Below are 14305 nucleotides of genomic sequence, written 5' to 3' on the forward strand. Positions count from 1 at the left end.
CCACAGTGGTTAAGAGGACTTGTTACTCTTGCAGAGGACTTGAGTTCAAGCACCCACATGGTGGCCTGTCTCTGCAGGCATCAGGCACATATGTGGTGCACAGACATAAACGTAGGAAAAACATCCATATACATAAAGTAAATTTAAAAATGAAATCAGTGCAAGAAATTAATAAAAGGACATAATTAAGAGAGCTCTGGGGTGCCAATCATGTTCATTGATTAGACAGGGTTACTAGAGTTGATCTGTTGATAATTCAGCAAGCTAAATATTTACATTTTATGTTCCTTTGCATTTTTATTATATTAATGTTAGTGAATATTATTAGTTTCTTTGAGTCCAAGTATTGCTATGTATCCTGGCTTGCCTAGCACCCACAATGGAGCATAGGCTGGTCTTGAACTCATAACAATTCTTCAGACTCAGTCTCCCAAGTGCTGAGATTACAAGCATGTGCCAACATGCGCAGATTTTAAAAAGTTAAAGGTATAAAACATGCTTACTTTAAAAATTCATATGATCTTCAGGAGTACAAAGTTAACATTATAGGGGCCAGCAGACAATTAAGAGATGGCTGTGTTCTTATAGAAAACCAGAGTTCTATTCCCATTACCCAGATGGGGTAGGATAAAACTGCTTGTAACTCCAGCTCCAGGGGGATTCAAAACTCTTTTCTGGCCTTCACAGGCACCTGAATACATGGGATAAGATCACAGAGACACATGTACACATACAAAGATAAAAATTAAGGGGCTGGAGAGATGGCTCAGTAGTTGAGTACTTGTTGCTCTTCCAAAGGACCTGGTTCAATTCTAAGTACCCACGAGGTGGCTTACACTCTAACTCCAGCTCCAGGGGAATCAGTATCCTCTTCTAGCCTCTGAGGGCACCTCTAGCCTCCTACAAGCACATAGTACACATATATACATTCAGACCACACACATAAAATAAATAAATCATTAAAAAATAAAATAAATTAATAAAACAAATAGTCTATAGTTCCATCTCAAAGTGATCATTGAATTGCTTGTTGTGGTTGCTGGTTAACACATATGCACACTAAAAGATCTTTCTTTTCTGTATTATTTTTTAGACAGGATTTCTCTATGTAGTATAGTTTGGCCTTGATCTTGTGTTCCTGCTATCTCAATCTCCCTAGTACTGGGAACATAGACTTGTGCCACAAGGCCCAAGTTCATTCACGGGACTATAACACACCATGTTTTATCCTTAAATCTTTGCATTTATTGCTATATTTTAAAAACATATTTATACATTAGCACTCAAAATCAAAACATGTCAAGTATCTTTATTTTTTATTTTTTTTGGGGGGGGTTTTTTTTGAGACAGAGTTTCTTTGTGTAGCTTTGGAGCCTGTCCTGGAACTCACTCTGTAGCCCAGGCTGGCCTTGAACTCACAGAGATCTTCCTGCCTCTGCCTCCTGAGTGCTGGGATTAAAGGCCTGTGCCACCACCTGGCAATATCTTTCTTCTTTAAAAAGATTTATTTTTACTTTATGAGTATGGGTGTTGTGCCTGCATGTATGTGTATATACCATTATGTTCCTGGGGGACAGAAGAGGGCTATAGATCACCTGGAACTAGAGTTATAGATGGTTGTGAACCCCCATGTGAGTGATGGGAATTGAATCTGCATCCTCTATAGGAGGAGCAGGTGTTCAGCCATCTCTGCAATCCCAAATATCTTTCTTCTGAAGAGTCCCTTTAAATGGAAGAATGGGCCTACCAGAACTGATTCACTGATAAACAATCATTGGTGATGAACGTTCTGATTATCTTGAGGGTCGGTTTCTATTTTTCTTTCTTTCTTTCTTTCTTTCTTTCTTTCTTTCTTTCTTTCTTTCTTTCTTTCTTTCTTTCTTATGGGGAATGGGCCTATTTCCTTATTTATTTATTTATTATGGGGGAATGGGCCTACCAGAACTGATAAACAGTCATTGGTGATGAACGCTCTGATGCTCTGATTATCTTGAGGGTCGGTTTCTATTTCCTCATTCATTCATTCATTCATTCATTTATTTATTATGTACTTAACACTGAAATGAACATCTTCACACGTATCTCTGTGTATATTTGTACAACTATATGCCTGGAATAAACATCAAGACATGAAGTTTCTGGGGGTGAGCTAACCCTTTTTTTTCCCCCTGTTTGGATTTTTTGAGACAGGGTTTCTCTGTGTAGCTTTGGAGCCTGTCTTGGAACTCTGTAGCCCAGGCTGGCCTCGAACTCACAGAGATCCACCTGCCTCTGCCTCCTGGGTGCTGGGATTAAAAGTGTGTGCCACCACCACCCAGCTGAGCTAACCCATTATTAAATACTGATGGGCAACATCTAAATTTCCCTCACTGTCTATGTAGTGATCTACATTGTCATTGCAGGTATATAAAAAGGTCTCTATACATTAGATACAATTAAGCTGTGTATTTCTCCTAATCTAACACATTAAAATGATAGCTTTAAATTATATATTTCTGCCAGGCGGTGGTGGCGTGTGGGAGCCCATTCTCGGGTTCCTCGTGGCTTTACCCAGCAGGTCCGCATAGAGGATGATTAGACCACGGGCCTAAGTGCAGGTGTCTGGGATGATCTGCACTTGGCTGTGCTGGGGGAGGAGGTCTTTTGCTCCACCCCTTGGCGTCTCTATAAAAACCCTGGGGCAGAGACAGTCGGGGCCCGTTGGAATAGGTTCCAGGCCCTCTCGAGGCTATCCTTTGTTTTCTATCTGTTTATCTCCGCGATATTCTCCGCAATAAATCCTTCTATCTAATATTTCCTGCTGCTCGCACTCAAGAAAACTCTGGGGAACTGTGGGGGTGGTTGGGTAAACGCCCCACAGTGGCACACACCTTTAATCCCAGCACTCGGGAGGCAGAGGCAGGCGGATCTCTGTGAGTTCAAGGCCAGCCTGGGCTACAGAGCGAGTTCCAGGAAAGGCACAAAGCTACACAGAGAAACCCTGTCTTGAAAAACCAAAAAAAAAAAAAATATAGATTTCTTTTAAATTTATTAATTTATTGTATGTGTGAGCATACCTGCATGTGTGCCATGGTATACATGTGGAGGTCTAAAGATAACTTATGAGTCAATTCTCTTCTTCCAACGTATGGGTCCTGGGGGATTGAACTCAGGTCATCAGGCTGGGTGACAAGTACCTTTACCTGGTAAGCCACTTCACTGGCCCCAAAATATACTTTTTATGAGAGATCTTGAATTCATTTTTACAGTGTTGATGTTCCCCCATACCTGTGAATTCTAGTCATGGATCTAAGCAGTTGAATTGAACACTATAATTACTGAGTGACTAAGTTTCATAAAGAATATACTGGCAAAATGTTAATTTAAAAACACATGTGAACTAAGTATGATAGTGCACACACATAATGCCAGTATATGGGAGGCTGAGGCAGGAAAATGATGAGTTTGAGGCTAGTTTTGGGTGCAGGCTGAGATCATATCTGAAAAGTTACATATAAAATCAACAGACTGTATGAAACTACATGTTGGAAAGTTTGGTGAGTATTGTGGTACAATACAAGGCTTTGCAATAGGGAAATGTTTCCCAAAGTAACTCAGGCCTTTATTCCTCCAAGCTGATGGCATCCTCTCCTGTCTTTAACAATCCACCCAGGAAGCAGGTGGCAAAAGCTTATATACTCAAGAATCCTCAAGAAAACTCCAATATAGCATGTACATAACATAACTCATTTGGATAAGCAAACCCCCTCTTCCATTTAACACGGCTGCTATCCTATGCGGCAGTACTGGAAATACAGATGAAAATACAAGGGTTCTGAATTCAGAGAGCCCTGGTCTATGTAGAATGCCTTTCTTTTTCTTTTCTTTTTGTTGTTGTTGTTGTTGTTGTTTTCAAGATAGGGTTTCTCTGTGTAAAAGCTCTGGCTGTCCTGGAACTCACTCTGTAGACCAGGCTGGCCTCAAACTCACAGAGACCTGCCTGCCCCTGCCTCCGAGTGCTGGGATCAAAGGTGTGCGACACCACTGCCTGGCCTGTAGAATGCCTCTTTACCATGGGAACAAGGAATCTGGCACTCATCCTTACACTTATTTCAGAATACATTAAACAAACAAGCAACCAGAAGCTGGGGATGGAGCTCAGCTGGCAGAGCACGTACCTGGCATCTATGAAGCCATGGGTTCCATCCCAGCATGTCGTAAGCTGGGTACGGCGGTACACACCTATAATCCTAGCATTCTGGAGGTAGAGATGGGTTAGAAGTTCAAGAATAGCCTCTGCTGTATAAAATGGGTTCAATGAGACCCTGTCTTGAAAAAACAAAATAAAAACTAAACAGCTGTGGTGCAAGAAAGGACCAAGGCAGACCTAACACTACACACTGGTCTGCTTTCTGATGGGCTTGGCTTGCATAGTAAGTTAAGTGCTCATTCTTCACATCACCCTCATGAAGAAACTTGCTCCCAGTCATGGGTAATGGACAGCAAAGCTAGGAGAGTCCTTTTGATTTTGTTACGCCTGTTCTGGAGGTGTGAGAGTATTGATGGAAACCAGGAAATAGGGAGCTTAGTCTTTGAGTATAGGAGAAAGAAACCACTGGGATGGGAAGGTGTGACTTTGGGTCTCCTAAGCGTCAGGACCCAGTTTTCCTGGATCCCATTGTGTTAGTCATCACGGTGTCATGGTGGATATCATGGTGATGTACTGGTATCAAAGCTGAAGTCGAATGTTTTCATTCCCTGCACAGAGGTGTTATGTGACACTATTCCTGAGGAGATATAAACATCTACTCACCCAAGACAGGGAACCAATGACAGATAAAAGTATAGATATCACAAAAGTCCAATTTGGTGGACAAATGAGTTTTATTGGGGTTACTTATAGAAATATGGGTGAGAGGTTACTAACAGGAGCAGAAATGACTCAAAGATAACTCAAGGACCAAAAAGCTCACGCCCTGGGCCTGGAGAAATGACTCAGTAGTTAAGAGCCCTTGCTGTTCCTCCAGAGGTCCTGACTTCATTTCCCAGCACCCACATCAGGCTGCTCACAACTGCCTGTAACATAGCACCAGCGGACATGACACCTTCGTCTGGCCTCTACAGGTAGTGTATAAACCCTCATTCTGACGTACACATCTAAAGTCTATCCCATCGTGGATGACAGCTTGTGAAAGCTAAGAACCTGGAGCGTGCTGAATAACCTCCAGGCAGCTCAAACTGTTGAGGAGTGCCTTTGCCAGGGAGTTCAGAGCCTCTTCAGGCAGCTCAAACTGTTGAGGAGTGCCTTTGCCAGGGAGTTCAGAGCCTCTTCCAGGCAGCTCAAACTGCTGAGGAGTGCCTTTGCCAGGGAGTTCAGAGCCTCTTCCGGCAGCTCAGCAGTTTGCTGCCCTCTGCTTCTTCCAGGAAGCTTGGTTGACCTCTGTTTCTTTCAGCCTTCTCAGGTGGTCTGAACCTCTCTGGGAAGCTCAGTTTGCCTGAGAGTCTCAGCAATCTTTACTGCATATATATGTGTACATACACATATCGTACACACACACATGCATAATACATATACATAATACACACATATCCTTGAGGATGGAGAGGCCTAGTGTATCTGGTCATTTTCAGGGACTTCCTGAAGCCATTGAATTGTTTACTTCGTGGGATTAATGAGCCTTTACTTCCCATTAGAACACCCTGTTGTTCCACATCCTTTTAAAAACTTGTCTTAAAATACTACTTCCCCGTTAACATCCTGTGTTTTACCAAGCTTTCCCAGAAGATGGAAGGTTTTAATCTCACAGACAACTGCTACACACAAGCGGGCATTTTTAGTTCCAATGATAAAAACATGTCCTGATGTTTGCTATCATGACTTGATTACCAAAGATTTTTCTTTTTTGGTTTAATAAAATGACTCTGTTTTCATTTAGGATAATTTTTTTCTTCAAAGACCTCATTTAAAATACGTATCCTGTGGAAACATTAGCGAGCGTGTTGAATTAAGGAAACGACTAGGTTGCAAGTCATTCCAGTGGTATTTGGATAATATCTTTCCAGAGTTGGAGCCAACTGTACACAATGATGAAGAAAAAAATCATTTATTTAATAAAGGGTGAAAAAGTCCCCTAATTCTTCAACATATTGGCACCACAGGACAAATTTGGGACACCATGGCATTATGTGAAATGCAATGATAAATACAATCAACATGGCCAACCTCTCAGGAGTGTCTTTCTCCACCTCTAGTGACAACTCTTCCTCTCTTGCTCATCTGCCACTGAAGTTCTGGGGATAAGGACCTTGACATTAGAAATGTAAGCTCTCTCACGGCTCAGTTGCTGGTATATGATTGACCCAGATAAAGTATATTGGTTGTGATTATTTGACCAATTCACTTGGCTGTGATGGTCCACAGGAACCTGCTCTGCTCCTGGAGCCTTCACTGGTCTGATGGGCTGACATGATTGCCTTTGGAAAATGTTCACAGAGAGCCATGACTGGTGTGTACAGTGGCTGAGTCGGGTCAAGCTCCTTTCTTGCAGCCAGTGTACGAGTCTGGGGGCTGCCTCCTGGCTTGGTTGGGTTCCTAAGAGTCTGATGTCCAAGTCACCTCAGCTTAAGTTCTCCATATGTTCCTGATGGCCTTTCTGTCCTGAACCATTCTTCCTTTCTGCTTCTTTGTATTTTCCTGTCTGCGCCCTCTGTCCTCTGTCCTCTGAGCCACAGCTTTCAGGATGCTTCTTGAATTATGCCTTAAGCTCTAAGCAACTCTCAATTGTGTAGATAGGGCTGGGACAGAACAGCTGGCTCCCTACCTGCCATGCCCAGAGACTCCTTAATGCCTAAAGTACTTCTTTGGGGTTTGAGGGATGCTGTAAGGTTCACCCTGTTGAAGGTGAGCTTAAGAAGGTCAAGGAGGAGTAATTCACAAAATCTACAAAGAAAACCAGGGAAGAAACACACTGAAAGGACAAAAAAGGCGGAGATGCCTGACAGGATTACCAAATGTAGCCTATGCAACCTATCTCAGTTTCCTCATCACTGCCATGAAGTTTCTGAGGGGTTTCTAGCAGGATTGAGCATCCAGAATGTTGATTCACTGCTGCCCCGCATAAGCTTCACCCACTTAGGGATACTAGGTGAAATGGTTAATCTTCATTATTTCTTTAACAGGATTTGGAGTCACCTAGGAGATACACCTCCTCTGGGGATGTCTTTGAGGTTGTTTCCTAAGAGGTTTAGCTGAGTAGGGAAAACCCACAAGGAATGTGGTGGCCATAACACATGGAGCAGGGACCGGATTAAACAAAAAAGAAAAAAGAAGTAAGAGGCGCACCAGCCCCTCTCTGCCTCCTAAGAATGCAATGTTTCAAGCTGCCTTATACTACTGCTGCCATGGCTTACCCACCACAATGGAGGCTGTACCCTCTGATTGTGTGCCAAAATAAGCCCTTAAGTTGCTTTTGTTAGGTACATTGTCACACAAACAAGAAAAGTAGCACACATTGTGACGGTGCACAAATGCACTCTGTACTGCTGCCCTTGCAAGAGAGAGCCATCCCTAAAATAACCACTAGTTCCAGTTAAGATGAATCGCTGTGTGGACAAGAACGGAAACTACGAAAGATACCCTTTTTGGCATTGGACAGCAACTGTTTGAGGGCAATGACCATGGAGGGACATAGGTAAGGGACATTAGGACTTCAGTCTTGTAGACAGACCTAGGTAGCATAACACAGCAACCCAAACCCTGACAATACTAGTAGATATTTGACAGGACCATGTATGGGTTAATTTTGTGCCACTGTGACCACAACTTAAAGGGAAAAGATTTGTTTCATGGTTGCTGAGGGTTCATTGCCGGGTTGCCTGGCCACTGCACGTGGACAGATCAGGATGAGAGTATGTGAGATAAGTTACTTTGTGATGGACCGGAAGCTCAAAGGAGACTTGGACCACTGGATCGGGTAAGATCCTCAAAGGGGCATCCCCGCCCCATCCTCCTTCCTCCCGCCTCCTAAAGTTTCCAGAACCTTTGGAGAATGCACCACCAAGGGCACCAAGCTCTACACATAAGACTGGGGTGGGGTGGGGTGGGGGTGGGGGATACTTCAAGTCACCGCAGCCAGTTAACGAAGAAGGAATGTATCCTGGGTTAATGCTAGCTAGAACGAGTCACTGATTCAGGTTCAGGTGATGCAGCTTTCCTAGTAATAAAGCACACAGAATTTCCTCCCTACATGTGTCGGTTCCTGTACCAGACATCACGAGACAGGGGTTTAAAAAAAATATTAAGGTCTTGACCGAATAGCATTTATTTCAGAGGTAATAGGATTAAAGATTTAGATATCCGTCAATGTAATGCAGTATACTGGACCAAAGACCAGAACCCTTACCATTCTGTTAGAGCTGCTAAACTCTCTCTAGCCGGGCTGTGCCTTCCTCACACTCTTCCTGTGAACACGCCGGTCGTCCCCTCCTCCTCCTCTACATTTCTCTCCGGAGTGACGGAGAACCTCCCTGAGAGGAAAGCGCTAAGGCCCTGAGGGACAGCTCAGCTGGGCGCTGGTCCGGGGACGAGCCGGGGCGGCGTGACGCCAGGCCGCGGGCTGTGACGTCATCCTCGGGGGCCGGGGCGTGCGTGCCGTGACGCGGGCCGTGGAGCCGGGCCCCGCAAGGCTGCGTGTCCTGGGCCGTGTCGCGCGCCGCGGCTCGTGCGGCTCGGCCCGGGCTGTGGCGGGAGAGAAGATGCCACAGCCCGCGCCCCGGAGCGCCGCCATCCCGGGCTGCGGGTGTCGCGGTGAGTAGCGGGCCCGAGGCGCCTGACCCCGCGCGGCCTCCGTCGGCGCCTGAGCGTGGGCTGCGGCCTGAAGCGCTGCGGCTGCTGTAGCAGGCTCGGTGGCCCGCGCGGCCCCAGCTGCTTCCGGTTTCAGCTGCACGGGTGGGCGCCGCGCGGGGCCGAGTTCTCGGCGGCCGTAACTTCCAGGCGGTGTTGTGATTTACCAGGAAAATGCCGATTTTTATCATCATTGCTGTTAGTCGGTCTTTGCGGGTCAGGATTTAGACCGCGTCCACACGTGAGGCTGGAAGACAGACAGCATGCTTGTTTGCTTGTTTCTTCCTTATATTTTTTTTAATATGCTTGTTAAAGAAATTGTCTCGCATAGTTTCCATACACCCAAAACTAATGCGTTTTGGATAAATATGAAAAGCAGTAAGCCCCGCCCCCTTACTGTTAGATCTCTCCCTTTGATGGATATTAGGGTGCTCATGATGGACTAGTTTCACTTCCCATCGAAGATTTGGTCTAGTCCTTTTACTTGATGAGAGCCGTCATGGTCGGGTTGATTGCTTGCTTGGTTGCTTATCTTCAGACAAAAAAATGAGACTCTGGGAATGCTTTTCAGTCTCTGCACCCCCACCAAAATAGAGTTACGTTTACATAACGGGAGTAGTTCTGATTTCAAAAACAAAAGCAAAAAACAAAGACACAAAAACTTATTTTTTTTTTTAAATTTGAAGTACCGCTTTAAGAAAAAAAAATAGGAAATAACCCTTTCTTACTCTCTGTGTGTGTGCCACAGAGCTCTCTGCAAGTGAAATGTCAGCAAACAGTAGTACATATTTTTCATTTTGGACAATGGCCCTGCAACTTTATTTGAATTTCTAACATTTCTGTGCTGTTTCTTGCAAGGATTTTTTTTGTCACAGTTTCCTATTACTATTTTTCTTGCAAATTGTACATAACATGAAGATTATCATTTTAATTTTAGTAGTGTAATTGAACGGCATCAAGTACATTCATAATGCTGTGTTACAATCAGCGCCATATATTTCCAAAACATTTAATCACTCAAGACAGACGCTGTACCTATAGGGCAAGGACTCGGCCCCTCTTGTTTCTGTGAATTTACCTGGTTTAGATACTTCATTGTTAAGTGGAATTTTCCAGTCTTTCCTTTCATCTTTACGTGCATCTGTTTGAGTCTCTGTGATGGCTATTCTTGGTTGTCAACTTGACTACATCTGGAATTAACTAAAACCTAAAATGTTTGGGCACACCTGTGAGGGACTTTTGCTTAATTAAATCATTTGAAGTGGGGAGACCAACTTCTAATCTGGATCTTTGAGAAAGGAAGACACACCTTTAGTCCAGATATTTTGGGGTGGGAAGATCCACCTTTAATCTGGGCCACACCTTCTGCTGGCAGCCTACATAAAGGATGTGGAAGGAGGAAACCTCTCTTTTCCTGCTTGCTCTCGCCCTCACTAGCAAGTCCATTCCTCCATTGGCATTAGAGCCTGCTTCTTCGGGATTCTGGAATATACTGAAGACCAGCTGAGACATCCAGCCTCATGGACTGAACAACTGGCATAGACAGTCATTGTTGGACTAGCTGGACCACAGCCTGTAAGCCATTCTAATAAATCCCCTTCATTCATAGATAGATAGATAGATAGAGCGCCATTCTAATAAATCCCCTTCATTCATATATATATAATATATATATATTATATATTATATATATTCTCATATATATATGAGAGAGAGAGAGAGAGATTCATTCTAAAAGTTTCATTACTCTGGAGAACTCTGATGAATACAGTGTTTCTGTTTTCATTCTTTGGAATGTATATTTAAGGTTTGGATTGCTCTGCTCACATTTGAAAAGACTCTGCTTTGAAGACTTTTTTACCTGTGCAGGTTGCTGAATCTGACAGGCTCCACCTCAACACTCACCTGGATTAACCCTCAGTAATCTTTAAGTTAATTAATTTTTATTTTATGTGTATTTTGTCTGCATGTATGTCTGTGTAGACATGTGCATACAGTGTCTGTAGAGTCCAGATCCCCTGGAACTGGAGTTTCAGGCAGTTGTGAGCTGCCGTGTGGGTGCTGGGAATTGAACCCGGGTCCTCTGGAAGAGCAACCAGTGTTCTTAACCACTGAGCCATCTCTCCAGCCTGGTGCTCAGTAATCTTCATGGTACTTCATATTGCTTGTCAGCACACCCTCTGGTTGTTCCTTGGGACCCTTCTGAGGTCTTTCATAGGTTCTTTCCCCGCAAAGTTCACGGTGTCCCCAAGTTTAGTGTTTGCTCTCTGCACTTGTTGTACCTTCTTTACTTAAACCTCCTCTGCACCAGTTGCCATGGAACTTGAACTGCAATTCCCACGTCTCCTTTAAGTTTGACGTCATTTCCCTCTCAGTCTTCCCATGAATGTAACATCTCTAAAATCATCCCAAACCACCCTTGACCCTTGTTCTGTGTCATCAGGACTTGAAAGCTTGGTGCTGTTGCCTCTTCTTCCTCGGGCCTTCCCTTCATGCTGACAGGTGCAGATAGTTGGCCGTTGCTCTGTCTTTCCACTCAATTTCACAGCCCAAGGTCAAGCCAGATGGCTTCTTGGGATTGTTTTCACTGATTCCTTGATTCTAAAGATTTTCTCCCTCTGTCCCGAACTGTTCTGTTCACAGCTGTCAGGACTTTCTTCCTAAGATAGGTAGAAGAGTTGCTCCAAGGCACTAGCTGGCCATTTCCGCCCTGCGTTCCAGTCGGGTCTCACTCTGGAAGCCCAGGCTGGCCTTGAACCCTTGTCGTTCTTCTTGTCTAGCTCCCTCCCATGTGCTGGGATTGTATGTCTGTGCAGTTCTGACAGGTTTCCTTTGCAGTGGCAGGGCCCCAGCCTGTCTTCCTACAATTAGTCCTTGAGGTCCTCACAATCCATGATGAGTTAGGGCTGGAGAGCTGGCTCAGTGGTTGAGAGGAAGTGGTGTTCTTGCAGAGAAACCAGTTCAGTGCCCAGCAGATGTGTTGGGGACTTCAAACCGCCAGTGGCTCTGACACCTCTGGACTCTACAGGCGCCTGCACTCATATGTACATGCCCACCCCACATACACATAATTAAAAATAAAAATAAATCTTTAAAAAACTGTTCGGGAAATTCTGCTTCATTTTACCAAGATGGGAGACGGGAGACCTCTTAGAGCTGCCTAGCATGGGTCCTGGGAATTAAACTCTGGAAGAACAGCAAGCGCTCTTCGGAACTGATGAACTATAGCTTTGGCCCTTAATCTTCTTCTTTTTCTTTAAGATTATTTTTATCTTATGTGTAGGAGTGTTTTGCCTGCATATATGTTGGTGTACCCCATGTGTGCAGTGCCCACAAAGACCAAGAGGGTGTGGAATCCCCTGGAACTGGAGTTACAAATGATTGTTAGCCACCATGTGGGTGCTGGGAACTGAACCCAGTTTCTCTGCAAGAGCAACAAGTACTCCTGATCCCCAGCCCCTGGTTTAACATTCCTATTTGAAATGTCTCTTTTAAAAAGGACTATTGTTTTCAAAATATGTAGACTTCACAATTATGTCAACAAGTCTGACTAGGAGTAGATGAAAGACTTCCAGTAGAGGGGAAGTGAGGGGCTACATTCCCTTCCATGGCCCTTTAATTGGCTTCACCTTTATCTTGCTTCAGGGTCATGGGCATTTGCCACCATGCCCTGCTTGTTTTCTGTGGAGAAGAGATTCATAAACACTAAGGGCTGTCAGAAGATCTTTCCTAGGGAGCATCTGGTGTCTGGAGTTTAGTTTGCTCTGAACCTTTCCTATTCGGTACTGTCCTTGCTGCAGTTACGATGCTGGCACTCCTGCATTCTTTTAGTTTCCAGCACTGAGAAGGGGTGAAGGAACACTGTGTATTTTCCTGTTGTCATCACCTGGTAATTTCACAGGTTATGGTAGGCACGGCACAGCTGTAAGCCAGTAATTGTATTCACATGAACAACTGAGTTCAGATGTGGCATGGCTCGTTTATGGAAAAGGCTGACAAATGCTTCCTCTTTGACAGTTTGTATACTGCATATACTTACACAGAAAACAGCTAGGAACTACTGGAAGGTAAGTTCTCAACATTTCAAGAGACATTTTAAACTTCATTAAGCATAATGGAGTGGTTTGGACTGAGAAAATGAAAGCCTCCTGTTATTGTTAGACAGGTTCATCCCATTAACCATATGCTACAGGATCTAGATTGTACAGAGCCCAAGATGAAGAGTGTCAGGACTCAGAAGTGGTGCTCTTTGAACTTCCATTCCTAGAGTATTTGCTCAGTGTTTGCATTTTCTCAGACTTCATAAGTTAATGAGATAAAAATATCCCTTTCCTTTCAGGGAGCTTAAAACTGTTTTCTTTGCACATGTTGGGATAGAAACCCCCTTTGTATCTGAGAGTAGGGAAAGGACATTCCATTTCATTGAAAGCCCTACACTACGTATTTCTCTCCAAGGTTTTTCTTACATTATGGAGTGTTTTTCTAGGAAAGTTATTTTTTAGCCTCACTTGTTAAATGATTGCATATACTTTATATAATATGTTTGAAATAAAGACAAGTACAAATAGAGGTAGCCAAAATGCCACTAACCAGAACTTATCAATGTTATTTCCTGATAACTGCCAACAGCAATTGCCAACAGCCGTATAGAGACACAAAACAGGCATCAGGGTATATCATAAAGCAGCACTGGCCAAGTTTCAATGTCACTTTAAACAGTTCCTTTTGTTCATCTCTATCCTCTTAGGTACTGTAGTAAGATGATCAAGCATACAGCAACCTTCTGGTAGTTTTTCTTATAGAATTACTTAGTGATTTTTAGAAGAAGATGTTAGGCTATTTAGTATATTATAATGCTATCTATGCATTGTAATGGAAGATTAGTGGAAATATGCAACATCATGTCAATGAGAATTTAATCGGCAGATTCAGGTATATATACTTACACTGTTACCCCAGTGCTTTCTTGATTTTGTTGAGATACATTTTCTAGTTTCTGAGATTCCACAGTAGTGCCAAGCCGGTCTTGGCCTGGGAAGATGGTGTCTACCTGCTCAGCCCTCGCCTGTCCCCGGCCTGTTCTCTTTTCTTCCTTTCATCATAGGAAGCGACCTTTCTTCTCCATGGCTTATGTGAAAGGCTAGAAACTAACTCGGCTGTTCTGCTTGTGGCTTGCCGTTCCTTGTTTTTTATTTTTTATTTATTTATTTATTTTTTTGTTCTTTTAATTTTTCCTGCTTTGGTCTTGTTTTATTCTGAGGAACTTGTTTGACTTCATTTTTTTTTTTTCTACAGTGGTTTGCATATTTGAATTTGTTTTAAAAACTTGGGTCAGTTAGAGTACATTGAATTGTCATTCGGAGTTACTCTTCTAGGGTTGCAGGTGCAGCTTAATGGTTGCTTGGTGAGGCGCTGAGCTTAATAGTTCAATCCGGGCATCACAGGATTTCCAACTTGGGTTAGAACTGTAAAAATGGTTTATTT

The 14305-nt window shown here is 43.6% G+C and overlaps 2 protein-coding genes and 1 long non-coding RNA gene across 12 annotated transcripts in view; 2 read left to right on the forward strand and 1 right to left on the reverse strand.

Annotated features, from left to right (window-relative positions):
* Galntl5 (polypeptide N-acetylgalactosaminyltransferase like 5) overlaps positions 1-6205 on the forward strand; it is a 44115-nt gene extending 37910 nt beyond the window's left edge. For 2 of the 3 annotated variants that reach the window (XR_009378225.1, XR_009378224.1), the window contains one exon: positions 5916-6108. Coding sequence is in view for 1 of the 3 variants with exons in the window: in XM_059257753.1 (XP_059113736.1) it covers positions 5916-6101 (186 nt within the window). In the remaining 2 variants the exon portion in view is untranslated. Of the gene's footprint in view, positions 1-5915 lie in introns of all 3 variants that reach the window. The other variant, XM_059257753.1, reaches the window with a different exon arrangement.
* The window catches only part of LOC131906905 (uncharacterized), a 32088-nt gene extending 23493 nt beyond the window's left edge, over positions 1-8595 (reverse strand). The window contains exon 1 of the long non-coding RNA XR_009378228.1: positions 8382-8595. This is a non-coding gene — a long non-coding RNA (uncharacterized LOC131906905). The remainder of the gene's footprint in view (positions 1-8381) is intronic.
* Positions 8596-8649: 54 nt separating this feature from the next.
* Galnt11 (polypeptide N-acetylgalactosaminyltransferase 11) overlaps positions 8650-14305 on the forward strand; it is a 49624-nt gene continuing 43968 nt past the window's right edge. For 5 of the 8 annotated variants that reach the window (XR_009378229.1, XM_059257760.1, XM_059257759.1 and 2 more), the window contains exons 1-2: positions 8650-8785; positions 12839-12888. The gene's annotated coding sequence lies outside the window, so the exon portion shown is untranslated. Of the gene's footprint in view, positions 8786-9966; positions 10397-12838; positions 12889-14305 lie in introns of those variants that run through there. The other 3 variants (XM_059257762.1, XM_059257763.1, XM_059257764.1) reach the window with 2 other exon arrangements.

The sequence above is a fragment of the Peromyscus eremicus genome, chromosome 3 (assembly GCF_949786415.1).
Source record: "Peromyscus eremicus chromosome 3, PerEre_H2_v1, whole genome shotgun sequence".
Taxonomy (NCBI): domain Eukaryota; kingdom Metazoa; phylum Chordata; class Mammalia; order Rodentia; family Cricetidae; genus Peromyscus; species Peromyscus eremicus.